Here is a 27930-nt window from a genome sequence, read left to right as displayed (position 1 = left end):
TCCCAATTTTCATGCATTACTAACTAATTAAGAATTTTATAAGACTATAGGTTTAACTCTAATTGGGATCTTACCATTTGAGTTGTATTTTAATTATCTTGCAAGCCTTATTTCCATTTGCTGGCATACAACCAGAGCAGTAAATATCTGTTAAATACCTGAATGAACCACATACATTGTTAATTTGTTTTTGTTTTCTCAATTTTCCAGGAAATTTTGTCTGTGGCTAAAAAAAATAAAAAGGAGAATGAGGTAAGACACTTAAAATAGATACTAAATTTAGGAGTTATATTTGCTTCCTCTGATCATTACCCCCTTCTCTTTTTATTACCAGTGTACTTTTTTTCTCACTAGTTATCCTGTTTCTTAGTCTTTAAGAAAAATACCCATTTGCCTTTTCGATTCAGTTGAATATCCATTTGTGGCATCATTTATAAGTCTTAGTGTTTGTAAGACTTTTTCTATGAATTGACTTCTTGTTTTCACACTTAAAATGGAGTTGTGTAGGTTGCCAGCCAGTAATATCTATCATTGGTCATAAGTTGGTGCTGAGTGTCACAGATAAATTTACATTCTTGAGTGTGATATAGTGAACATTAAAACTTTACTCACTTTGCCCCTTTCCCTGCAATGAAAGTTATTACTTAACTTGGAACTAAATAATTCTGTGTTCCTTGAAAGAAAAGTTTATTTTCCTTCTTTTACAGACATTATCCATTATATTTGCTATGGGTGAAGGAGATTATTAAGAAAATAAATTTTTATTTTCTGAATAATAGTTCAGCAAATTCTTGGGTAGCACTTAGAGGTTTGGAAAGGAATACCATTGTGTAAGTTATTTCAAAAGTGTATACCTGTAATCCATAAGGGTTGTTTTCAGTTTTTTTTTCGTTAATGGCTTTGGGTTTGTGGGAATGGAGGTAACTGTCTCTAGGTTTGATTTCTACATATCCAATGCCTATAGCACTGGATAAATTTTGATTAACAGTTAGATTTTTTTTTTTTTTTTTGGATAAATAGAGGGTACCAGCAGTATGTATCAAACTACTAATTAAAACTCTTTTCTTTATAGGATGAAAGCTCCTCTTCTAATCTCTGTGTAGAAGATCTTCAGAAAAACAAAGATTCAAATAGTAAAATTAAGGATAGGTTGTCACAAACAGTTAGGCAGAATACTAAATTCTTCTTTGACCCAGTTCGGAAATACAATGGACAGCCGGTACCCTTTCAGCAACCAAAACTCTTTACAGGAGGTGTGATGCGTTGGTACCAAGTAGAAGGCATGGAATGGCTTAGGGTAATGAATTCTCAATTTTCATACAAGATATCAGTTCATTTCTACCTAATAACCTATTATGGAGTAACACAACTCGAGTTGTTCCTTCCATATTTCACTATTATATGTAAAACATTTGTGTGTGAATACTTTCTGATTTATTTACCCAGAGTAAATTTTTTTAAAGTGAAAATTATCTTATTTAAGGCTACCAACACATTTATGGCTTTGATAACCTCCTTCCCACAAGTGCTGTTAATAATTTATAGTGGGACTATATCAGTCTCATCGTAATTATCTTTGGTTAAAAGAAAATGAACAATTGCTAATCAGTAGCTATTTGTATCAGAATTTAAATACAATGTATATTATTTTGTCCAGATGCTTTGGGAAAATGGAATTAATGGCATTTTAGCAGATGAAATGGGACTGGGAAAGACAGTTCAGTGCATTGCTACAATTGCATTGATGATTCAGAGAGGAGTACCTGGACCTTTTCTTGTCTGTGGCCCATTGTCTACACTTCCTAACTGGATGGCTGAATTCCAAAGATTTACACCAGAAGTAAGACATTTCCTTTTGTTAAGAATATATCATTTCAGATGTTTATTCTGTTGTCTGAATTATAAATATATTAATTTCTGTGTAAACACTACATCTTATTTGACTTACTTTTCAATCTCATCATTACCTACATTAAGTGTATAAAAAAGAATAGGCATTAGTAATCTTGGACATGTTGCCAAAAGTATCTCTGGATGATTTTTAGTGTATTGGATAATTTGATTCACCCGAGATCTAGGTAGAACTTATTCTTTAATTCTGTTTATTCTTATCGTAGTGTTTTTCCTTCTATGTGCATCTATTGTCATAGCCACATTCTTGCCTTATGAGAAGTATATTTCAGAAGTAGCTTGATTTGCCACAACCTTGACTTACCCTTGATTTATTATTATGGCTTTTTAATTCTCCCATAGTAGTCCAATCATTTATTAGAATTGACTTATTTTGTTATAGAGAAATAGAACCTTAAGTTATTTCTCTCTGAAATGATTGTTATATTTTCCAAATTTTTATATTTATATTCAGTTCTAAATTTTTGATATAAACCAATATAACAATCTTTTAGATTCCTACTATGTTATATCATGGGACCCAGCAGGACCGTCAAAAATTGGTAAAGAATATTAACAAACGGAATGGAACATTGCAGATTCATCCTGTGGTAATCACTTCATTTGAAATAGCCATGAGAGACCGAAATGCATTACAGGTACGATTGGTCTTCATTGGATTCTTTGTAATTCACAAATCACATTTTTATAACACTTTCTCATATCCAATAGCATTAATTTTTTTTTTCTGATGGAATTAATTGTAATATGTACATTCCTTTAGAAACTGAAGGGGTTTGTGTTTTTTGGGGTTTTTTTTTTAAGATTTTTATTTAGTTTTTAGAGGGGAAAAGAGGGAGAGAAACATTGATCTTTTGCTTCTTACAAGCCCCCAGCCAGGAACCTGACCTGCAACCCAGGCATGTGCCCTAACTAGGAACTGAAAATGACATTTAGGTTTGCTGGATGATGCCCAACCCACTGAACCACACCAGTCAGGGCTTATTTTAACAGAAAGATTGAGCAGAAGGTTGTAGTTCTCTAAGCAGAAAATTAAAGCCTATGACACTACTCTATAGCCATAATGTCATTTTTTTTTTATCCTCACCTGAGGATATGCTTATTGAATTTTAGAGAGAGGGGAAGGATGGGGGAGAGAGGAAGAGAAACATTGATCAGTTCCCTCTGCTGTGTACCCCCAAATAGGGGACTGAACCCACAACCTAGTCATGTGCCCTGACTGGGAATTGAACCCATAACTTTTTGGTTTATGGGACAGTGCTCTAGCCAACTGGGCCACACTGTCCAGGGCCATAGTGTCATTTTAAATGTGTTAGAATCTGCCAGATCTAGACCTAATCGATGAATACATTGCAGTTATGTCTGTGACGTGGTTTAAATTGTTAGGACTGACTTATTTATTTAATTTTAATGAAATAAAAATAGGTTATTTGAAGACAACTTATTTTAGACTTATGGATCTGTAGCATAACATTTTCATATGGATGAGAGTGTCAATCACAGGTGTAGGCCTCAAAAAGAAAATTCTGATGTTTCTCAGCATATGGAACCAATTGAAGCATTCGATTCTTTTTCAGTTACCTAGAATAACATTAAGCACCTTTGACAATGCATTAGAATGGAAAACTACAGACTGCTTTGTCTAAAGAATGTGAATGGAGAAATGTGAAGTATATAATAGCAGTTAGATTTTAATTATTAGTTCATGGCCAAGGGAGGTCTATTTCAGGAATGCAAGTATGCATTAGGTTGAGGAAATCATCCTTTTATTAGATTAAAGGTAAACATGATCATCTCAATAGATACACAAATGCCATTTGATAAAATTGAATATTCATCACTGATGAAAAGGTTTTATTTTTAGAATTGTTTTTAGGAAAAATTGTGAGGTATCATTTAAAAATTTTTTCCCTAAATTCCTTTTCCAGCATTGCTTTTGGAAATACTTAATAGTAGATGAAGGGCACAGGATTAAGAATCTGAAGTGCCGTCTAATCAGGGAATTAAAACGATTCAATGCAGACAACAAACTTCTTTTGACTGGGACTCCCTTGCAAAACAATTTATCAGAACTTTGGTCATTGCTGAACTTTTTGTTGCCGGATGTATTTGATGACTTGAAAAGGTAGGTAAGCCAGTTATTTTAACTCTCTACATTTCCCTGACCTCAAAATACATGTTCTTTCTTCTAGGTAGCAAAATTAAGATAATAGCTTTTCAGCAAGTTCTTTGTGGTATTTTACTCTTTGTAGTGGTATTTCTTCCAGCTCTATTGCAAAATAATTGACATACTCCACTGTAAAAGTTTAAGATGTGCATATAGCATGAAGATTTGATTTATATATTTTGTGAAATTATTACTACAATAGGTTTAGTTACCTCAACAACTTCTCTATGTATCTTATAGGAGTATTAACAGTAGTCATCAATTACATTCCTATTACCTCTTTTATTATAACTGGAAGTTTCAACCTTTCACCAATTTCCCCTTTCCCTACAAGTTCCACTCTTGACATAAATTATGTGTGAACAAAGAAGTAAAATATTAGAAAAGGTTTTTATTTGCATTAAAGAAAAACTGAATTGAGAACAATTAAAATATTTTGTTAAATGTCAAAATATTTTCATAGGGCTCTTAATTTGGTTAAATTTATGAAACATATTCAGATGGTACTTACTCATTTTATGCTCACAAAACAATTCAGGGGAATAGAGGTTAAGTATATCCACTGTCTCACATATAAGAAAACCCTGGCATAGAGTTACTAAAAATTTAACAAGTTAATGCCAGAACCAATAGTAAACCCAAAGTCTCATTTTTAACATAGTGCATTTATTTATTTATTTATTACTGGTGTTCAAGTATAGTTGTCTCCATTTTCCCCCATCACTCCCCACAACTCCACACATCCCACATCCCAACCTTGATCCTATACCCCTTTGGCTTTGTCCAGGTGTCCTTTATCCATGTTCTGAAAGCGCGCCCCCCCCCCCCCCCCCCGTTTTCCCTGATTATTCCCTCCCACCTTCCCTCTGGTTACTGTCAGTTCTTAATTTCAATGTCTCTGGTCATATATTGCTTGCTTGTTTGTTTTGCTGATTAGGTTCCACTTAAAGGTGAAATCTTATGATATTTGTCTTTCACTGCCTGGCTTATTTCACTTAGCACAATGCTCTCCAGTTCCATCCATGCTGTTGCAAAGGGTATAAGCTCCTTCTTTCTCTCTGCTGCGTAAAATTCCATTGTGTAAATGTACCATAGTTTTTGGATCCACTCATTTGCTGATGGGCACTTAGGTTGCTTCCAGTACTTGACTCTTATAAATTGTGCTGCTATGAACATTGGGGTGCACAGGTTCTTTTGGACTGCTGCTTCAGGGCTCTTACGGTATAATCCCAGCAGCGGAATTGCTGGTTCAAAAGGCAGTTCCATTTTTAGTTTTCTGAGGAAATTCCATACTGTTTTGCACAGTGGCCTCACCAGTCTGCATTCCCACCAACAGTGCACTAGGGTTCCCTTTTCTCCGCATCCTCTCCAACATTTGTTTGTTGATTTGTTTATGTTGGCCACTCTGACCAGAGTGAGATGGTACCTCATTGTGGTTTTAATTTGCATCTCTGTGATGGCTAGTGATGCTGAGCATCTTTTCATATGTCTCTGGGCCCTCTGTATGTCTTCCTTGGAGAATTGTCTATTCAAGTCCTTTGCCCATTTTTTAATTGGGTTGTTTGTCTTCCTGGAGTGGAATCGTGTAAGTTCTTTATATATTTTGGAGATCAGGCCCTCGTCTGAGGTATCATTGGCAAATATGTTTTCCCATATGGTTGATTCTCTTTTTATTTTGCTGATGTTTCCTTTAGCTGTGCAGAAGCTTTGTATTTTTATGAGATTCCATTTCTTTATTCTTTCCTTTATGTCCCTTTCTCTAGGGGACATATCAGTTAAAATACTGCTGCGTGGAATATCTGAGATTTTCCTGCCAATGCTTTCCTCTAGGACTTTTATGGTGTTACGACTCATATTTAAGTCTTTTATCCACCTTGAATTTATTTTTGTGTGTGGTGTAAGTTGGTGATCAAGTTTCATTTTTTTTGCATGTAGCTTTCCAGCTCTCCCAACAACATTTGTTGAAGAGGTTGTTTTTATGTTTCTTCCCCTTTTTTCAAGTATTAATTGACCATAGAGACTTGGGTTTATTTCTGGGCTCTCTATTCGTTTCCATTGTTCATTGTGTCTGTTCTTGTGCCAGTACCAGATGGTTTTGATTACAGTGGCCTTGTAACATAGTTTGATATCAGGCACTGTGGTCCCTCCTTTGTTCTTAAAATTTCTGTGGTCTTTGGCATTGTTTATGGTTCCATATAAGTTTTTGAAGTGTTTATTTTATATCTGTGAAATGTGTCATCGGTATTTCAATAGGGAATGCATTGAATCTATAAATTGCTTTGGGTTTTATGGACATTTTGATGATGTTAATTCTTCCAATCCATGAGCATGGTACATGCTTCCATTTTTTTGTGTCTTCCTTAATTTCTTTCTTCAGTGTTGTATAGTTTTCTGAGTACAGGTCTTTTACCTCCTTAGTTATGTTTATTCCTAGGTACTTCATTTTTCTTGTTGCTGTATCCAGTGGGATTTTTTCCTGATTTCTCTTTTTGATATTTCATTGTTGGTGCACAAAAATGCCTTTGATTTCTGAATATTGACTTTGTATCCTTCTGTTTTGCCAAATTCACTTACTAGGTCAAGCAGTTTTTTGGTGGAGGATTTTCTATGTACATTATCATGTCATGTGCAAACAATGACAGTTTTGTTTCCTATTTTCCAATTTGGATGCCTTTTATTTCTTCCTGTCTGATCGCTATGGCTTGGACTTCTAATACTGTGTTGAATAGAAGTGGTGAAAGTGGACATCTTGTCTTGTTCCTGATCTTGTTGGGAAAGCTTTTAGTTTTTGCCCATTGAGTATGATGTTGGCTGTAGGTTTCTCCTATATGGCCTTTATTATGTTGAGGTATGCTCTCTTTATTCCCTCTTTGCTGAGTGTTTTTATTATAAATGGGTGCTGTACCTTACTAAATGCTTTTTCTGCATCTACTGATATGATCATGTGATTTTTGTCTTTCCTTTTCTTTATGTGATGTATTACGTTTATTGATTCGTGAATGTTGTACCATCCTTGCATCCCTGAGAATGAATCCTAGTTGATCATGGTGTATGATCTTTCTAATGTATTTCTGGATGCAGTTTGCCAATATTTTTTGAGGATTTTAGCATTTATTTTCATCAGCGATATTGGCCTGTATATTTCTTTGTTTGTTGTGTCTTTATCTTAACCTAGTGCTTTTAATTCTATAAACTGTTTGAATCTTAGCTTATATTTTGAAAACCAAAGAGGAAAAATAGTTTTTAGAAAATAGTATGCTTAGAATGGAAGAGAAAATGATCTTAACAGAAGTTAAAAATAATTAAGATGGAAATATCAAAATCAGGAGAGCAAAATAATTGGGGGTTTTTTTGGCATCAGTGAAAGAGGAAAGGTAATTTAATATGGGGAAATTGAATGTTTTATTTTGACAGTAAAATGTTTACCTCTGCTTACCAAATGTTGGTCCAAGACTGGGCTGGCTGTCTGTTAGTAGGGAACATTTGTGAAGGACAGTCTTTCTACGTCCTACGTATTCCTAGTGAGTTAAAATATTGAGATAGGACCTTAGAATCTGAATTCATAAAAGGTGCTTCAGGTGCTCAAAGTTTAGGAATATCTGGTCTACTACTGCATATAAATATTACTGATTTTTTTTCCCCATTGCATTTACCTGACAATATAGGTTTAATTGTATAGACTTAAGGCATTCTTATATTTATTTGCTCCTTTTAATAGTTTTTCTTACTTTGTGAATAACTAAGACTATATAGTAGTTACGATTATATATGTTGAATTTTAAAAATATTAGTTGCTGCAGGTCTTATTTATATCTAAAGAGAGATATTAAACCAGCTTGGATTTCAAAGGTAGTTTACATTTCTATTCCTTCACTAAACTGTTGCACATAGTATGTACCTTAGGATGTGAGGGTTATCTTGCTGCAATACCTGTCACACCGTTGATAACCAGGGTTGATTAATCTAGCAGGCTTGGTGTGTGTCCCCTTGTCCCTCACCATTCCTTGTGTTTTCCTCCTGAAGCTGTGTGCTAGGTTGAAGAGGAGGATGAAAGTCCCTGGTAGAAAAGGGATGTTTTTTCTGTCGCAGCTAAGGCAATGGCTGTACTTCCCTGCTAGAACCGCCAGGCAAGCTCTCAAGGTCCATTTGTAGTGGAATGTAGGGTAGTTAAGGTTCCAGGACTCCAGACACATCCAAATGAGGTGCTCTATGTGGTAGTCTGTTTTTCAGAAAACAAAAAAAAATACGTACTTAATGTTTATTTGATTTTCATATGGTTGTAAGATTATGTTAATGTATAAATCAAAAAAACAAACAAGCAAATGTTCCCTTAAGAAAATACCTGCTTCTGCCCTGGCTGGCTAGCGCAGTTAGTTGGAGTATCATCCCAATACACCAAAGTTGCAGGTTTGATTCGTGATCAGGGCACATAAAAGAATCAACCAGTGAATGCATAAATAAGTGGAACAATAAATCAATGTTTTTCTCTCTCTCCCTCACTTTCTAAAATCAATAAATAAGAAAAAAGAAAATATCTGCTTTTTAATATTCAAGTTAATATAAAATTAAAAATGTAAAACGTGATGTTAATATAATTAATTTATGTGATAGCCTAACTTGTAATCATTTCTCTTACAGCTTTGAATCTTGGTTCGATATCACTAGTCTTTCTGAAACTGCTGAAGATATTATCTCTAAAGAAAGAGAACAGAATGTATTGCATATGCTGCACCAGGTTTTATTTTTTTTCTTATTTTGTTTCTTTTTCTTATTTTGGTTACTCTTATTTTTTTCTTATTTCTTATTTTGATAGACTCAGAATAAAAAAGGAAGTCTACAGATCCACTATTCAGCTCTTTGTAGTAGATTTAGAAAAATGAACTACTTCCCAAATTTAGCATATACCCCTACCCCCAGAGTCACATGGCTCTATAGCAGAATTCAAGTGTGTTTTGAAATTTCACCCTTTTAATGTATATTCATTTGACCTCAGATGGTTACTGATATGTTTAAATGGACATAAAAACCTCCTGAATTGTGTTTTGACAGTTTCATTAAAAATCCTTATAACTTTTCACTTTAAAGCTTATACATATTTATAATAAAAATCTGAAACAGTGTAGAAATGGAAAGTAAAAATAATACACCAAATCATTATGTACCCTACCATATCTTTTCCCCTTTCTTTCCAAGTTAATTTCCTTTAGGTATATTTGTTTCTGGGCTGATGTCTACAGATACTTTTTTTAAAAAACTATTGGTAATGTTCTTTTTCTCCTATAAAGTCTTATTGATTCCTTACCTCTGGAATATTTCTTCTAGAGACCTAAGGAGTTTAATAATATAATTATGTATTGCTTCTAAGTTCTGTAAATGTTGTAATCACTTCATCACACAGCTAATGAAAGAGTAATTTTAAATCTAAAGTGTTATAATGTATAGAAGGTTTTCATGACCACATCTCTGGGTTGGTTGATTGGTTGAATCAGCGGTTTTCTACTAATCCAAAACATTGCTTTTTAAAAGCTGTGGGCTATTAGTTTTACCTTAAGAAGGACAGATATTACTTATTTCAACTTCTAAAAATATTTAAGGCACATTAGAAAAATTAATAAACTGTGAAATGCTATAGATAAATATTATGAGTTTATCGTGAGGTGATCTGGTCACGGAAAATTTCAAGGAGACTTTTTGTTATCTCACTTTTCGAGACTTAATATTTATATAGGGAGAAAGAGAAAGGGACCTGTGAGGAGAGTGTTCCCTAAACCATAGGAGTGTACAGAATTCACATGTTTATTCATGTTTACATTTTAGATTCTAACACCTTTCTTGCTGAGAAGACTAAAATCTGATGTTGCTCTTGAAGTTCCTCCTAAACGAGAAGTAGTTGTTTATGCACCACTTTCAAAGAAACAAGAGATCTTTTATACAGCCATTGTGAACCGTACAATCGCAAACATGTTCGGATCCAGTAAGGTAGGATGTGGATTTGAAATATACTGTAAACGATATTGGCATAGAAAATTTCATGGCTGATTTTAGTCTCGTGACTCATCTGTTTTCAGGACTTTATGAGGGTGAATTTCTAACAGGAGTGAAAGGCATGAGACCAGTCATTCTATGGTCCTATTAATTTTTTTCTTTTTTTTAATATATTTATTGATTATGCTATTACAGTTGTCCCATTCCCCCCCCCCACTCCACTCCATCCTGCCCACCCCCTTCCCTCCCACATTCCCCCCATATAGTTCATGTCCATGGGTCATACTTATAAGTTCTTTGGCTTCTGCATTTCCTATACTATTCTTACCCTCCCCCTGTCTATTTTCTACCTACCATTTATGCTACTTATTCTCTGTACCTTTCCCCCTCTCTCCCCCTCCCACTCTCCTATTGACAACCCTCCATGTGATCTCCATCTCTATGGTTCTGTTCCTGTTCTAGTTGTTTGCCTAGTTTGCTCTTGTTTTTGTTTTAGGTGTGGTTGTTAATCACTGTGAGTTTGCTGTCATTTTTACTGTTCCTATTTTTGATCTTCTTTTTCTTGGGTAAGTCCGTTTAACATTTCATATAATAAGGGCTTGGTGGTGATGAACTTCTTTAACTTGACCTTATCTGAGAAGCACTTTATCTTCCCTTCCATTCTAAATGATAGCTTTGTTGGATACAGTAATCTTGGATGTAGGCCCTTGCCTTTCATGACTTGGAATACTTCTTTCTAGCCCCTTCTTGCCTGTAAGGTCTCTTTTGAGAAATCAGCTGACAGTCTTATGGGAAGTCCTTTGTAGGTAACTGTCTCCTTACCTCTCGCTGCTTCTAAGATTCTCTCCTTATCTTTAATCTTGGGGAATATAATTAATTATGATGTGCCTTGGTGTGTTCCTCCTTGGGTCCAGCTTCTTTGGGACTCTCTGAGCTCCCTGGACTTCCTGGAAGTCTATTTCCTTTGCCAGACTGGGGAAGTTCTCCTTCATTATTTGTTCAAATAAGTTTTCAATTTTTTGTTCTTCCTCTTCTCCTTCTGGCACCCCTATGATTCGGATGTTGGAACGTTTCAAGATGTCCTGGAGGTTCCTAAGTCTCTCCTCATTTTTTGAATTCTTGTTTCTTCATTCTTTTCTGGTTGGATGTTTCTTTCTTCCTTCTGGTCCACACCATTGATTTGAGTCCCAGTTTCCTTCGCATCACTATTGGTTCCCTGTACATTTTCCTTTGTTTCTCTTAGCATAGGCTTCATTTTTTCATCTGGTTTTCGAACAAATTCAACCAATTCTGTGAGCATCTTGATAACCAGTGTTTTGAGCTGTGCATCCGATAGGTTGGCTATCTCTTCCTCGCTTAGTTGTATTTTTTCTGGAGCTTTGAAGTGTTCTGTCATTTGGGCCTTTTTTTTTTTTTTTTTTTTTTTGTCTTGGAGAGGCTGTTACTTAAAAGGGCGGAGCCTTAGGTGTTCACCAGGGCGGGGTAACACTGGTTGCTGCACTGTGACGCTGTACGTCGGGGAGGGGCCAAGAGGGAGCAATGGCTCCTGCTCCACTCTCCACTGGATTGCAGTCACTCCCTCCACTACCCACAATCAAACTGGGCCCCTCTAGTGCTGGTTCCCAAGTAGGTGGGCTTGTGCATACTCTAGGCCCCTGTGGGTCTCTCCAACGACCTCTCCTGTGAGGCTGGGAGTCTCTCCTGCTGCTGCCCCAACCCCCACGGGCATTTTCAGTCAGAGGTTTGAGGCTTTATTTCCCCACGCTGGAGCCCTGGGCTGCCCGGTCTGCTTTGCTCCCCGTTTGTCCGGTTTATCTGTGTGTGAGTGTGAGGCCTCGGGGTGCTACCCGCCGCTCTGCCTGCCCTGTTCTCCGCCACTCTGAGTCCGGCCCTCTTAGTTTATCTGCCCGAACGTGGGGCCGCAAGGTCTGCTGGTGGTCAGACAGCCTGCCCTTTTGGTCCCACACTCCGCCAGTCTCCGTCCTGCTATGGCAACGCGAGTCTGAGTCCTCTCCGCCCCGGCTGCCTGTCTCTGCCCCTCCTACCGGTCTGGATGAATGTTAATTTTTTTTTTCCCTTGGTGTCAGACTTCCTTGCCGTTCGATTTTCTGTCAGTTCTGGTTGTGCGAGGAGGCGCATGTGTCTACCTACACCACCATCTTGGTTCTCTGTCCTATTAAAATTTAAGTGATGGCTTATGCATTAATATCTCTATAGTCATCTAGAGTGCAAGTTAAGAGTTTTGATTTGAACAGACCCGCAGTATACTAAGGGCTTGCCAACTAGACCAATCCCTAAAGCACAATCCCTTCATAGGATGTTACTGAGAGCCAAAAATTCTAATAGAATGTTTTAAAGAAATAACCTTCTTTAGACACGTACTATATTACACAGATTCAAGTGGAATGTGATTATTTTATAACTGGAGACTGGGACACCTTTAAATTTTGCTTTTTGACTATATGCATGGCTTTCTAGTTATTAGAAACTTATAGTAGTTGCCAATTGCGAAGAAATCTATTGCAAGATTATACCAATCCAAAGAACTGCCCTCTGTCATGTAGATATGTGGAGCCTTATTTCACAGATCCTTGATTTTGTGTCTTTGGAAATTATTAAAGTTGATGAAGACAAAATTGTTTTTTCTTTTTATTTAAAACATTTTGTACATTAAAATATTATACCCCACTTTGTATGTATTTAGAATTTAAGAGTATAGGTTTTTAAACAGATATTCCTTTAATTTGTTCTCTTTTAGAAAGAAACGGTTCAGCTAAGTTCCACTGGACGACCAAAACGGCGAACTAGAAAGTTAATAAATTACAGCGAAGTAGATGATTCCCCTAATGAACTGGAAAAATTGATCAGTCAGATACAACCAGAGCTAGACCGAGAAAGGTGTGAGTTTAAAGATAAAGTATCCTTGCCCTGGCTAGTGTGGCTCCGTTGGTTGGAGCATTGTCCCACGGATCACAGTGTTGCGGGGTTTGATTCCCAGTCATGGTACATACCCAGGTTGTGGGTACGATTCATGGTTGGGACATGTACAAGAAGACAACCAGTCTGTGTTTCTCTCTTGCATTGATGTTTCTCTCGCTTAAAGCAATGAAAAAATGTCCCCACGTTAGGATTAAAAATAAGATATCTTTTAAACTGTGGTGTTTTTTATATTTCTTATATTCACGGATTATATATTTTTGGTAGACCTGTTGTGGAAGTGAGTGTTCCTGTAGATTCTGAAGTTAATCTGAAGCTGCAGAATATAATGATGCTACTTCGTAAATGCTGTAATCATCCATACTTGATTGAGTACCCTATAGACCCAGTCACACAAGAGTTTAAGGTAAATATAATTTAATAATGAATGCACTGTTCTGATTTGTGTGCCTTTTTTATATCTGGGGAAAGTGTCACTTCCCATATTCGAAAATTTGAAATATAATTTTTCAGTAATGCAGCAAATTTAGAGACGTCTTTAGTTGCCAGCCTTTTCAGTATTCCTTTTAGTTGGCATTCAGCTTGTCAGAACTGTTCTGATCCTCATTTACATCTCAACAAAGAGTCACAGAAGAAAATCAAAAAGTTGGTATTCAGTTGTGGACTTCAGATTAAATGAATTGCTTTCTCGGGCAGTTGGTGGAAAAATATCATAGTATTAAAGGAAATCAGTTCTAAGCAATCCTTAATAACACTGTTTCATAGTAGTTTGTCACAGGGTTTCTCACCCCTGGAAATAAGACATTTGGGGTCAGTGTATTTCTTTGTCTAGGAGATGCTGTCCTATGGATTGTAGCCCTTTCAGCATCATTCCTACCTCTAGTCACTACATGCCAACAGCATTTCCCTCCCCAAGTTGTGACAACCTAAAATACCTGTAGACACTGCCAACATACCCTGGGAGTAGTGGGCAAAATTGCCCATACTTGAGAAACACTGCTTTATAGTGTTTCGTTTGAATAAAAAAGAAGATAATATGATGAGGTATTGATATTCCTCAGAAGGTGAATAATTTCTTAATCTTCAATGCTAGGTTACTTATAAATTATAAACTCCTTGTTTAATATCTACTGAGAGTTCTAGCAGGGATTTTTATACATAATTTTCTTAAAATACATACTTGGTTATAAAGAATAAACCTAAATATATATACAGTACATTTGACCTTATTCTCTTACACAAAGACTTTGGGTAGGGGTGAGAAGGACAGCTCAAGGTTATACTTAAACTGAATTTTGTTTTTGTGAAATAAGTTTTAAATTCTATAGTATGTCTTTCTTAGAGGAAGAATTATGTTCTAATAAAAAGAAACAACAAGGTCAAATTTAAAAAAAGTTTTGCACTTTAGAAAAGTGTAGATTTATTTGTCATTGAAGATTGAACTAGTCACATGGCTTTTATTTTGAGAAAGCCAAATTATTAGTCATGGTCATGACTATTTTTTGTCTTTTTCTTTTTTTTTTCCTTTTCCCACTTTAAAGGTCGATGAAGAATTAGTAACAAATTCTGGGAAATTCTTAATTTTGGATCGAATGCTGCCCGAACTAAAAGCCAGAGGTCACAAGGTGGTACTTTTTGGTTGGTGGGTTTTATTGTTTAATTATTCTTTATTAATCAGTATAGATACTGAGAACATTTAAATTTCAGGTGCTGCTGTTTTCACAAATGACAAGAATGTTGGACATTTTGATGGATTTCTGTCACTTCAGAAATTTCAACTTCAGCAGACTTGATGGATCCATGTCTTATTCAGAGAGAGAGGAAAATGTAAGACTATTTATGTCATACACACCACTTCTTTTTTGTAACTGTTACCTTGATCTCTCAAGTAATATTATAAGTAGACTCACAAATTGATGATAAAGATACAAAAGACCTATAGCAGGATCAAAAATACAAGCATTTTGATTTAGTCTTAATTTTTATCAAATTATATACTATATCTTTTGGCACAACCTTACTTAATATCCTACTCACAGAACAGTCACTATAATAGGATAACAGAAATTTTTTTCTCCCTCTTGGCTCTTTATTCTACTTGCAACATTTTGCTATGAAAATTTCAATAATAGCAGTTGAAACTTTTACAGCAACCACTTCTAAATCTACCTAGAACCTGCCATTAGGACTTTTTTCTTTTTTTATTGCATACCATGATACAGCATAAATTCATTACTGTATCCATTCAATATTCCATCTTCTTTGGTATATTTGAAAATAAATAACAGATGTTACGTACTTCTTTCTAATTACTTCAGTGTATTTTGTCTTTTGGAGTAATATTTACATATTCCAAAGGTGATAAAAGAAAGTGTGCATTTGTTGAGTTTTGATTTATATATATATAAATGAATAGACAAACTATGAAGATACAGAACATTACCTATCTACTCAAAAACTTTCCCCATGCTCCCTCAGAGTAACCCCCCTTTCCTGCTGACTTTATCTCCTAGCCAACTACTTGGGTTTTTTTTTTTTTTATCACCATTTTTGAGGGAGGATGGCCTAGATTTTTTTCCCTAGTATTTTTATAATATTTCCTAATACTGTTTTCTAATATTAGATAATCTCCCTTAAACTTGCCTTGTGATGAGAGGTTTCTTTTTTAAACAAAGTTAAGATCTTAATAAAATAGATGCTTTGAAAATAAATGAAGTTAACATGAGCAGATGTTGCATTAACATAATTGTTTTGAAGACCTGAATTATTCATTTGGCCTCCCTTGGATGCATCTTTAAAAGTTGTATGTAAAAATAATCTCTCAGTGTTTTTGGTTCAAGCCTCTTTCTTTCTGTCATGGTTATGATTTATTACAGTGAAACGGATACAGATTAAAATCAGCGAAGAGAAAAGTTAGATAGGTGAAGTCAAGGAGAAACTAGATGTGAGTTTCCAGGGGAGTCACACAGATAGCACTTACTTATCCCAAAAACAATTTGTAATAGCTTATGGGAAGCAAACCAGGGAAGCTCACCTGAGCCTTGGTGTCCAGGGTTTTTACTGAGTATCAGTCAAAGAATCGGGGCACTTACATGACCGGCCTGAGCTTGACTGGCTCAGGCTTCTCTTAAGGTCATAATGATACAGCATGTCCTAGAGCCCCTGGTTTTTTGTCACAACCTGAAAAGTAGGCATGTCTATACTTTTTTGTACAACGGGAGGTGAGTCTTTCGTACTTTGTTTTCAGAAAATTGGTCTTTTTCGACTTTTATGGCCTCTGGGTTTTCAATATTTACCTCACATCAAAAGTCCTGTGGATGCTGAAGAACTCGTATCAAGTTTGAAGAATACTGGGCTATATCTGCAGACCTTGGCCCACCGCTGACCTCCCCTTCCTTTCCTGGTAAACACATGCTAGTAAGATAGCTGTTCCACATGCAGCAACCTATTAATGTTCCAGGCAGAAAGTTTGTTTCTTAATTCCTGTGCTCACGTTCTCTTTGCTTTTAGATGCACAACTTCAACACAGATCCAGAAGTGTTTATCTTCTTAGTGAGTACACGAGCTGGTGGCCTGGGCATTAATTTGACTGCAGCAGATACAGTTGTTATTTATGATAGTGATTGGGTAAGTTGCGTGTATAATAATGTGCTGATCTTACATTCCAGATTTTTTAAGTCTTTCATTGTATGCCTTATCATTTCATTTACTTGTTTTGAAAAGGTATCCATTATAAGTAAAAATAATTTTCCAGGTGTCCTGTGTGTTAATACTTGGATATGTTCTCTCAGTGAAGCCACTCTAGAAGTCTAAATTGAGTTAAGGTACTCTTTGGGGTATGCAACCTATGGTCCATGGGCTGCATGCGGCCCAGAATGGCTATGAATATGGCCTAACACAAAATTGTAAAATTACTTAAAACACTTTTTGTGTGTGTTTACATGTCGCAATGTACTTAATGGTGACCCAGAGACACCAAAAGGTTGGACACCCCTGATTATTAGTTGTATATGTTGACTTTACCCACACATTGTGTAAGTTTAAATAATTTTAACCATATGTTGTTAAAGGTTATTTTTCCTTTTTGCTTTAAGAACCCTCAGTCTGATCTTCAGGCCCAGGACAGATGTCATAGAATAGGTCAGACGAAGCCAGTTGTTGTGTATCGTCTTGTTACAGCAAACACTATCGATCAGAAAATTGTGGAAAGAGCAGCAGCTAAAAGAAAACTGGAAAAGTTGATTATCCATAAAAGTAAGATTCACTTTCTAGTACTTTTTCCTTCAGTTTGTTGTGTGTTGTGGACTTTTGTTATTGTTACTTTCTTTGTAAGAGAAATTAGTGAGGCTTGCTTAGTTCAGGATTAATTAAATAGGCAGTGGGAAATTTGGAGTTGTAAAGACGTAGATAGGTGACCATAGACATAACAAAAAAAATACTGAGTTGTCTACATGAGGAACAAAGAAGGCTGAGAAAAGTATCAAGGATAATTTCAAAGTGCCTATCAAAAATATATTAGGGATTTGAAATGATGTTAATTCTTACTCTTGGTAAGAGATTTGCCTGTCAAAAGATTTAAGAAAACTTCCAGGCCTCTTCTACCAGTTTAATGTATTAAATACTAGAATGTGAAAGGTACATTGAAGTAGTGCTATTCTTAAAAAACAAATCAACTTACTTTGTTGAACCACTCATTCATAAATTTTTTTACTCCAGAGTACCGTTTTCATACTTTTGACCATGGTATTTAAAAAAATACAGTGTTTTCTAATCTAGAAAGGATTCTGAGGAGTAGGGGAAATGAAGTAGGTGAGGCATGGGCTTTTTCTGTTCTGTTCCTTGCGCTTCTTTGAAGTTCTCCTTTTATTCATTGAATGTAAAATTATATTTGAATAAATGACTGGATGGCAACCATAAGAAAGGTAGAAAATATCTGTTAGTTGTGAAGCCTAGAGAAATGGGAACATCATCATAATGTTGAAAATTACTATCAATGGCCCTGGCTGGTGTGGCTTAGTGGATTGAGTGCCAGCCTGCGCATCAAAGGGTTGCCAGTTCGATTTCCAGTCTAGGGCACATGCCTGGGTTGTGGGCGAGGTCTCCAGTAGGGGGAGTTCGAGAGGCAACCACATACACATGTTTCTTACCCTCTCTCCCTCCCTTCACCTGTCTCTAAAAATAAATAAAATCTTTTAAAAAATTACTATCAATGTATTTTATGCTACTTTTCTACTTGGATATATAGTAACTCCTCACTTCATGTTGATGACAGTTTCTGTGACTTAAGGCGAAATGATGTATCACAAAACTAGTTTTACCGTAGGCTACTTAATATAAACAAGAGTCATGTTCCTGTGGCATCTCATCAGTGTTATAGTAAAACACCATTATTCAGGGACCTGCTGTACTTTCGTTAGTGCATCGGATTTTGAGGGAAATATGGATTAGGTTATGGGCATCTTTGATTTGACTTGGTGTAACATTCAGACTATAGTTAGAATACATATTGGAGGGAAAAAAGAACTTTATCCTAAGAAGATTTTCTGCAAATTAAAAATTTTTCATCTATGCTGCTTTAGGAATTTGATGGAATATGTACTTTGTTTACTGAATGTAGTTTAAATTAAGTAAAGTTTATAGTTTTATTTTGCTAAGCTCTATTTTTAGTATTTTGAAATTAAGTTTCAAACTAATTTGAAAGGAATTTTTTAAATACTATTTTTTATTGAGATATGTACATATTTTAAGTGTGCAGCTTGGTGAATTTTGAGCTATGTATGACAAGGTCTGTCCAGAAAGTATCCAGCAATGTAATACGAATAATAGAGACATTTATTGAAGAAAATACAAGAAACATCATACTTAGGACAATGACGCCTCAGTCCCCTTCAAAGTAGGCACCTGGGGACGTCACACAGTACTCCCAATCACCATCAGATGCCCTGTTGTATTTTCCTGAATGTCATCAATGGTCTGAAATTTCTTCCCTTTCAAAGGTGATTTTAGTTTTAGGAAAAGCCAGAAGTCTCAGGGTACCAGATCTGGGCTGTAGAGGGGCTGAGTCACCTGGGTGATTTGATGTTTTGCCAGAACCTCTGTGCGAGATGAGATGCACAAGTGGGCCCATAGCTGTGGCCTTCTGAATCACCCAAATAGTTTCCACAAAGGAATGTTTAAGCTTAATGCAAAATTTGGTGCAGATTCATTCCTCTACTGGCTCAGTCATTTTGAATGCAATGGCCAGACATTACACATGCTCACACAAAGGTATCTACTACCCCCACTGACTAGCACAGTGAAGTCCTCATTGTTCAGACATGTGCATTCCAGTCCACTTGCCATGGCTGCCAGGTTAAATCAGTGTCATTCAAACCATTCTTATTATATATTAATTGGCTGGACTTTTCCAAGACAGATTTCATATATTGTACTCACGTAGTAATCCTCTAGAACATCAGTCCCCAACCTTTTTTGCACTGGGTACCTGTTTCGTGGAAGACAATTTTTCCTCGGACTGAGGTAGGGGAGTGGTTTCAGGATGATTTAAGCATGTTGTCTTTGAACTCACCTGCTCTATGGCCCAGTTTCTAACAACCCTGGACCTGTTCACAGACCAGCGGTTGGGGCCCCTGCTCTAGATCAAAGTCACAAATATTTTCATTGTCCAAGTAGGTTTCCTGCATCCTTCGTTTATGTCTTTCTTTAATTTTTTTTTGTCTAGCTACTTTTTGCTCAATATAATATTTTGAAATTCATCTGTTGTGTGTGTTAGAAATTCGGTGTTTGGTTTTTTTTTTAATAATTGCTGAATAGTTTATCCATTCTTCTACTGATTGATTGAATTATAGACTTTGACTCAGTAAGCTGCTCCTATACAGGTACTTGTGGACAAAAGCATTTATTTGTTCTGGGTCTGTGTTTACCTATAGGAAACTATCAAACTTTTCCCAAGTGGACTTATTCTTTTATACTCTTACCAGAAAAGTTTGAGAATTTCAGTTGCTTTTCTTCTTTACCAAAACATGGTTTTATCTGTCCTTTTTAATGTAAGTAGTTCTGATTAGTTTGTAATGTCTTTTGGTTTTACAAACCATTTTCAATGTTTTGAATTTCTTGAAAACTTTTTCTAGATCATTTCAAAGGTGGTCGATCTGGATTAAATACGTCTAAGAGTTTCTTAGATCCTAAAGAATTAATGGAATTATTAAAATCTAGAGATTATGAGAGGTAAGATGTTTTTTAATTTTAGAAAAATGTAATTCATTGTTTTGATTTATCATATAGACCTGATTTTTTGCTTTCTTTTATAGGGAAGTAAAAGGATCAAGAGAGAAAGTCATTAGTGATGAAGATCTAGAGTTGTTGTTAGATCGAAGTGACCTTATTGGTAAATATCACCCATGTTTTTTTTTTTTAAATTTTTATATTATTTTATTGTTCAATTACAGTTGTCTGCATTTTCTCCCCACCTCCCTCCCCCACTTCCACCCTCCACCTTGGTTTTGTCCTTGTGTCCTTTATAGTAGTTCCTGTAATCCCCTCTTCCCACTATCCATTCCCCCCTCCCCTCTGGCTATTGTTAGATTGTTCTTAACTTCAATGTCTCTGGTTATATTTTGTTTGCTTTTTTCTTTTGTTGATTATGTTCCAGTTAAAGGTGAGATCATGTGGTATTTGTCCCACACCACCTGGTTTATTTCACTTAGCATAATGCTCTCCAGTTCCATCCATGCTATTGCAAAGGGTATAAACTCATTCTTTCTCTCTGCTGCATAGAATTCCATTGTGTAAATGTACCATAGTTTTTGGATCCACTCATTTGCTGATGGGCACTTAGGTTGCTTCCAGTACTTGGCTCTTATAAATTGTGCTGCTATGAACATTGGGGTGCGTGGGTTCTTTTGGACTGCTGCTTCAGGGCTCTTAGGGTATAATCCCAGCAGCGGAATTGCTGGGTCAAAAGGCAGTTCCATTTTTAGTTTTCTGAGGAAATTCCATACTGTTTTCCACAGTGGCCTCACCAGTCTGCATTCCCACCAACAATGTACTAGGGTTCCCTTTTCTCCACAACCTTGCCAGCATTGGTTGTTTGTTGATTTGATTGTTGGCCCTTCTGACCGGTGTGAGATGGTACCTCATTGTGGTTTTAATTTGCATCTCTCTGATGGCTAGTGATGCTGAGCATCTTTTCATATGTCTCTGGGCCCTCCTTATGTCTTACTTGGAGACGTGTCTGTTCAAGTCCTTTGCCAATTTTTTAATTGGGTTGTTTGTCTTTCTGGAGTGGAGTTGTGTGAGTTCTTTATATATTTTGGAGATCACACTCTTGTCTGAGGTATCATTGGCAAATATGTTTTCCCATACTGTTGGTTCTCTTTGTATTTTAGTGCTGTTTTCTTTAGCCCTGCAGAAGCTTTTTATTTTGATGAGATCCCACTTGTTTATTCTTTCCTTTATTTCCCTTGCTTTAGGGGACGTGTCTGTGAGGATGTTCCTGTGTGGAATGTCTGAGATTTTCCTGCCATTGCTTTCCTCTAGAACTTTTATGGTGTTATGACTTATATTTAAGTCTTTTATCCACTTTGAATTTATTTTTGTGTGTGATGTAAGTTGGTGATCAAGTTTCATTTTTTTGCACATAGCTGTCCAGATCTCCCAACACCATTTGTTGAAGAGGGTATTTTTGCTCCATTTTATGCTCCTGCCTCCTTTATCAAATATTAATTGACCATGGAGACTTGGGTTTATTTCTGGGCTCTCTGTTCTGTTCCATTGGTCTATGTGCCTGTTTTTATGCCAGTACCAGGCTGTTTTGATTACAGTGGCCTTGTAATACAGTTTGATCTCAGGTATTGTGATCCCTCCTGCTCTGTTCTTCTTTCTCAAAATTGCTGCAGCTATTTGGGGTCGTTTATGGTTCGGTATGAATTTCTAAAATGTTTATTCTATATCTATGAAATATGTCATGGGTACTTTAATAGGGATTGCATTGAATCTATAAATCGCTTTGGGTAATATGGCCATTTTGATGATGTTAATTCTTCCAATCCATGTGCATGGTACATGCTTCCATCTGTTTGTGTCTTCCTTAATTTCTTTCTTCAGTGTTGTGTAGTTTTCTGAGTACAGGTCTTTTACCTCCTTGGTTAGGTTTATTCCTAGGTACTTTATTTTTCTTGTTGCTATATCAAATGGGATTTTTTTTTCCTGTTTTCTGTTTCTGATGTTTCATTGTTGGTGTACAAGAATGCCTTTGATTTCTGAATACTGACTTTGTGTCTGGCTGTTTTGCCAAATTCATTTATTAGGTCAAGTAGTTTTTTGGTAGAGTCTATAGGATTTTCCATGTACACTATCATGTCATCTTCAAACAGTGACAGTTTCATTTCCTCCTTTCCAACTTGGATGCCTTTTATTTCTTTTTCTTGTCTGATTGCTGTGGTTAGGACTTCCAATGCTATGTTGAATAGGAGTGGTGAGGGAGGGCATCCTTGTCTTGTTCCTGATCTTAGTGGGAAAGCACTAAGTTTTTGTCCGTTGACTATGATGTTGGCTGTAGGTCTCTCATATAGCCTTTATTATGTTGAAGAATGCTCCCTCTTTGCTGAGTGTTTTTATCACAAATGGGTGTTGCACCTTATCCAATGCTTTTTCCACATCTATTGATATGATCATGTAGTTTTTGTCTTTGCTTTTGTTTATGTGGTGTATTATGTTTATTGATTTGTGAATATTGTACCATCCTTGCATTTCTGGGATGAATCCCACCTGATCGTGGTGTATGATCTTTTTAATGTATTGCTGGATGTGGTTTGCCAATATTTTGTTGAGGATTTTAGTGTCTATGTTCATCAGCGAAATTGGCCTGAAGTTTTCTTTCTTTGTTATGTCTTTATCTGGTTTTAGGATTAGGATGGTGTTGGCTTCATAAAATGAGCTTGGGAGTCTTCCATCTTCTTGAATTTTTTGAAATAATCTGTGGATAATGGGGGTTAGCTCTTCCTTAATATAAGGCTCTTCCTATTTTCTATAACACCCTCCTCACTTTTGTTTTTTCATGCCATTTCTTGGAGAAACCTGTTAATTTGTTCTACAAAATGACCTAGATTCTGAAATGGGCTGATTTTTTTCCCCCCTGCCCCCTGTATTATCCTTTGACTTCTTCCTCTGTCTACTTATTTTCTTTGTATAAAGTAATGAATAGCTTGTGTAAATAGCTCTGTAGGCATAATTACCTCCAGGTTCCATATTTTAGGAAACCAGTGCTTTGTTCTCATATTTTAAATCATACTAGGAGGCACATAATAGCTGAGTTTCTTATTTTTAGTGAGCTAAGATTGATGAGCAGATTTAGGTTGATTTTAATATTACAGTTTCCTGTCAACTGTTTATTTAATCTGATAGTTTTAGCATCCATTGATAATGATTGTTTTGAACGTTTTTTTCCTTAAGGATTGCAAAATGGTGACTTTTTGTTCTACCATTCCTTTATTGGCTGGGAGTTACTCTATTAAGAACTTTACCTTGTCCGCTCTTTGGTTGCTCTAAGATATAATCTGTGCAGATGTGACGGAATTAATTACTTCTTTTATTTATCAAATTTTTAAATAATGAGTTAAGTGGTGCTATCGTGGTGATCACAGATATAATATTTAAAACTCAACATTTCCTAATTATTTTATAACATAGGTACTTATGCTCTTGATTATTTATTTATATTTTGTCTTTATGGTAGAAATACTGCATAATGGTGTGCTACTGCTCATCTTTTTGCAACTCTGTTCAGCATATTAACACCGTGTCGTGTTATTGGTGATGGTAAGAATATATAAGACTGGAAACAGGCAAAAACTATAAGCCTGTCTGGAGAGGGGGAGCCAATTGCAAGATACTCACTAGCAGACCACTATGTATAGTGTAATGGTGTCTTCAACTTAGAGTCAGATATCTTTTAAAAATTGTGTTTTCTTACTAGTGACTTGAAAGAATTCTTACATATTCTAGATTAAGTTCTTTGATCACATATGTTTTGTAAATATTTTCTCCTAGCCTGTGTCTTAATCTTTCTTAATTAGTACCTTTTTGAAGGGCAAAAGTTTTTACTTTTGGTGAACTCCACTTTACTTTTTTTGTTGCTATATCACATGATTTTGGTATTGTGTGTAAGTAATCTTTGCCAAACCCAAGGTCATGATGTTTTCTTTAAGAATTATAGTTTTAGCTCTTACATTTGAGTTTTAGCTGTTCTTAGTTCTTTGTATGTTTATATGCATTATAATATTCAAATAGTCCATGAAAAAATATGGGAGAGGAAGAAAAAGCATTATGGCCAAATCTTAAATATATTATCAAAAATCAGCTGGGTGGATGGAGAGGAGACTGGGGCTGCTGCTGCAGTGTAACATTTGAAAATAATAATTCGTATTAACTGAATAAAGGAGAACTACTTAGTGAAAACCCACTTGATAAAACATCATAATCCCCCTCGATGTTTAAACTGGGCATACAGAAGAATGTTCTTAATCTGATAAAAATGCATTCATCTAGGAAACTACTACTAAAATTAAGAAATTTCAAGGATAGCCCTGACTGATTTGGCGCAGTGGGTTGGGGGTTGTCCCACAAACTGAGAGGTCACTAGTTTGATTATCTGTCAGGGCACTTGCCTGGGTTGCAGGCTAGGTTGTCCCCTGTGAATGTTTCTCTTCCTCTCTCCCTCACTTCCCCTCACTCTGTAAATAAATAAAAGCTTTTTAAAAAACATTCAAGGATAGCCCTGGCCTATGTGGCTCAGTTGGTTGGAGCTTTATCCAGTACCTGAAAGGTTGCGGGTTCAATTCCCTATCAGGGCACATACCTATATTGTGGGTTCAGTCCCTGGCCCCAGTGTGTACAGGAGGCAACCAGTCAATTTCTCATTGATATGAGAACATACCAATTTCTCATTGACATGAGAAATGCTTCTTTCTCATATCAGTGTTTCTGTCTCTCCCTTCCTCTCTGTTTTCCTCTCTCTAAAAGCAATGAAAAAATGTCCTTGGGTGAGGATTTTAAAAAAAGAACATTCGCGGATAACACCTCTCATAGCATTGCACAGTGTACACGGGATTTCTAACTAATACCATGAGATAATAAAAATAAGTTAGAGGAATAATAGTAAGAAAGTTCATATTGCTTGTATTTGCAGGTGGCGTAATGGTATTTACAGAAAGTCCAAAAGAATCTAGAAGTTTTTAGAGCAGCATTCAAGAAGGATGCTTATAAATTAATACCATGTGTATCCATAATAGTTGTTTAAAAAACAAGATCTGACAATAATAGCTACAAAACTGTATAACATAACTATGATTAAATATAACAGTTTCTTTAAGGCCTTATGGAAGAAATTGAGACATGGAAGGACATTAATAGAAAGACTGAATAAATGTACAGATTTAACCAAATTCACAGATATGAATGTTTAATATTTAAAAATAAGTCACTGTTCCTCAAATTCACTTATATGCCTTACATTTATCTTCTAATTAATTAAATCCCAATTTGACTTTTTAAAGAACTTTGGACAGGCTGTTTTTAAATTTTTTATGAGGAAGTAAAAGGACAAGAGCCAAGATAGTTTTGAAGAGCAAAACAGATCATACCAGGTTATACTATGATCTGGTATTAGTATGATCAAAACAGATTATACTAATTATTGACTGTTACAACTTAATTAAAAAATCATAACATCATTAGCATTTGGCCCTGGCAGGTGTGGCCCAGTGGATTGAGTGACAGCCTGGGAACCAAAGGGTTGCTGGTTGATTGCCAGTCTGGGCACATGCCTGGGTTGCTGGCCACGTCTCCAGTAGGGGGTGTGAGAGAAGCAACTACACATTGATGCTTCTCCCCCTCTCTTCTTCCCTTTCCTCTCTAAAAATAAATAAATAAATAAACTTTAAAAAAGTATTAACATACAATGAGATAAATTGAGTAGTGGTATGGCAAATCTAGAAGGTCAGCCAAACTTTCATGGAAAAATCCGTGACAGAAATAGTGTTTCCAAGTGGAGGAGGTGAAATTCCTGTTAATGATGCTGGGACAATTTGTAATCAATCACGGAAAACCTCATACCATACTCAAGAATGAATTTTAGATAAAGGAACAATTAAGTAGTAGAAACCTAGGTAATAAAAGCAAAACTTTTAACTTGAAAGACAGGAAAAGAGATCTTAACATCTCACAAGCTAAGTGAGCAATTTGATAGATTTTATTGCAATAATTTAAAGACGTCAGTAAGAATGGATAATACCATAAGTAGAAATAAGAAATAAACCACAAAATTTTGCAACATATAGCAGACAGAAAATGTTTATTATATATAAATAAGTAAAAATTACCAAGAAAAATGGACAGTGTATGAGCCGGCAAATACCAGGAGAGAAAGTGAAGGCCAGGGAACATACAAAGATACTTCAACCTTCCTAGAACTCAGAATAATTCACTTTAGAGATATTATTCCCCACCTGTTAGATTGACAAAAGATCACATATTGGTAATGGGAATGTATATAAAGATAAAACTTCAGGGTGTCTTATTACCTACCTGCTCTTAAACTAACCATAATTGGGCTTTTTAAAAAAGACATATTTGAGAACACAATTCAGGTGGTTTATTTCTCTGCATCTGTGTATCTTAAATTTAGTGGAAGTAATTTTGATTGGCAAACTCATGTTTCAATTTGTGTGTCCCCTGGATCCGGTTCTAGTTGTGAAATAGTGAACTTGATTGCTTTGGGTGCTATTAATCCATGTTTGTGTCTGTTTTAAAATTATTTGCAGATGACTCATGTCTCATAACAACATATTGGACATCTTTCAGTATTCCTCTTGAGGTTCCTAACACTTAAAAAAATAAATACTTATTTTAATATTTTTCTCTTAGATCAAATGAATGCCTCAGGACCAATTAAAGAGAAGATGGGAATATTCAAGATACTAGAAAACTCTGAAGATTCCAGCCCTGAATGTTTGTTTTAAATTGGAGCTACGGAATGTCTTTTTAAATTTCTTGTTTACATCTACAGATTTACCTATATTGGTGTTAAAGTCCAGATTGTCTACTTTACTTTTTGATTATTTCAGTTTACATAATGTAACACTGCATAATTAGTAGGTGGTAATTTTCTGAGCCTTATTAAGAATGACGTATTCAGTTTAGATTTTTGGTTAATTTTTCCAACTCAGTAGTACCCTTGGGCACGGCCTGATGTGTACTAAGTCACTGCCAGATTTATACAGTCTTCCTGTGGAAGGTTACTGTCTTTCCCCCCTCACTTCCCCTCTTTAGCAGTATGGTTTATGGGTTTTGGGTACTTCAGTTATGGAGTAGGCTTTTAATGGGGGAAAGGTTGGGATTGTGCTTTCTGTTTAAATAAGAAATTGTTTGATTTTAGGATCTATTGCTATAAAATGGTTCACCAAATAAATGTTCATTATAAGATGATTTCATCAAATTATTTTTTCAGAAAGAATGGCTTGGGCGAAATAATAATAACAAAAGTCTTGCCATGTATTGCAATGCAACATTACTTACCTGCCTTGATTGCATTCATTAAGAAACACATATTTAAAAAGATTTCAGCTGAATATTGGGTTAATGCAGAGAACTGGAACTAGCAATATATTATGCAAAACATGAATAGAACAAGAGAGATGATACCCTTAAAATTTATAGTGGTGGTGGGAGTAAGAAGAAAACAAGACCTAAGAATATAGGTAATGTGAAATTTTTAACAGGAGCATAAAATGGTAGCAATTTACAACCTGCGTGTATATCAGGCTAGGAGGAAAAGAATCCTGAATGCTCCCTGAACCGTACATTTCGGTGTAGGTTGTTTCTCTCATGGGAACAATGCTATTCCTGCTGCCATGTATGTTCAAATGTAGATC

General features: G+C 35.8%; 1 protein-coding gene across 3 annotated transcripts in view; it reads left to right on the top strand.

The window, feature by feature from the left end:
* The window catches only part of HELLS (helicase, lymphoid specific), a 37551-nt gene extending 10070 nt beyond the window's left edge, over nt 1-27481 (top strand). For all 3 annotated transcript variants that reach the window (XM_024563465.4, XM_045197790.2, XM_045197791.2), the window contains exons 7-22: nt 211-252; nt 1073-1297; nt 1658-1840; nt 2406-2549; nt 3840-4036; nt 8717-8813; nt 9896-10057; nt 12822-12961; nt 13268-13406; nt 14542-14625; nt 14708-14827; nt 16511-16627; nt 17095-17254; nt 20131-20227; nt 20311-20387; nt 26924-27481. In XM_024563465.4, coding sequence (XP_024419233.2) covers nt 211-252; nt 1073-1297; nt 1658-1840; nt 2406-2549; nt 3840-4036; nt 8717-8813; nt 9896-10057; nt 12822-12961; nt 13268-13406; nt 14542-14625; nt 14708-14827; nt 16511-16627; nt 17095-17254; nt 20131-20227; nt 20311-20387; nt 26924-27018 — 2079 coding nt within the window. In that variant the 3' untranslated portion in view covers nt 27019-27481. The remainder of the gene's footprint in view (nt 1-210; nt 253-1072; nt 1298-1657; nt 1841-2405; nt 2550-3839; nt 4037-8716; nt 8814-9895; nt 10058-12821; nt 12962-13267; nt 13407-14541; nt 14626-14707; nt 14828-16510; nt 16628-17094; nt 17255-20130; nt 20228-20310; nt 20388-26923) is intronic.
* Nucleotides 27482-27930: the final 449 nt, after the last annotated feature.

Source organism: Desmodus rotundus, chromosome 4, assembly GCF_022682495.2.
Source record: "Desmodus rotundus isolate HL8 chromosome 4, HLdesRot8A.1, whole genome shotgun sequence".
Taxonomy (NCBI): Eukaryota; Metazoa; Chordata; class Mammalia; order Chiroptera; family Phyllostomidae; genus Desmodus; species Desmodus rotundus.
The sequence above is the reverse complement of the archived record's forward strand: the minus strand, read 5'-3'. Positions and strand labels throughout refer to the sequence as shown.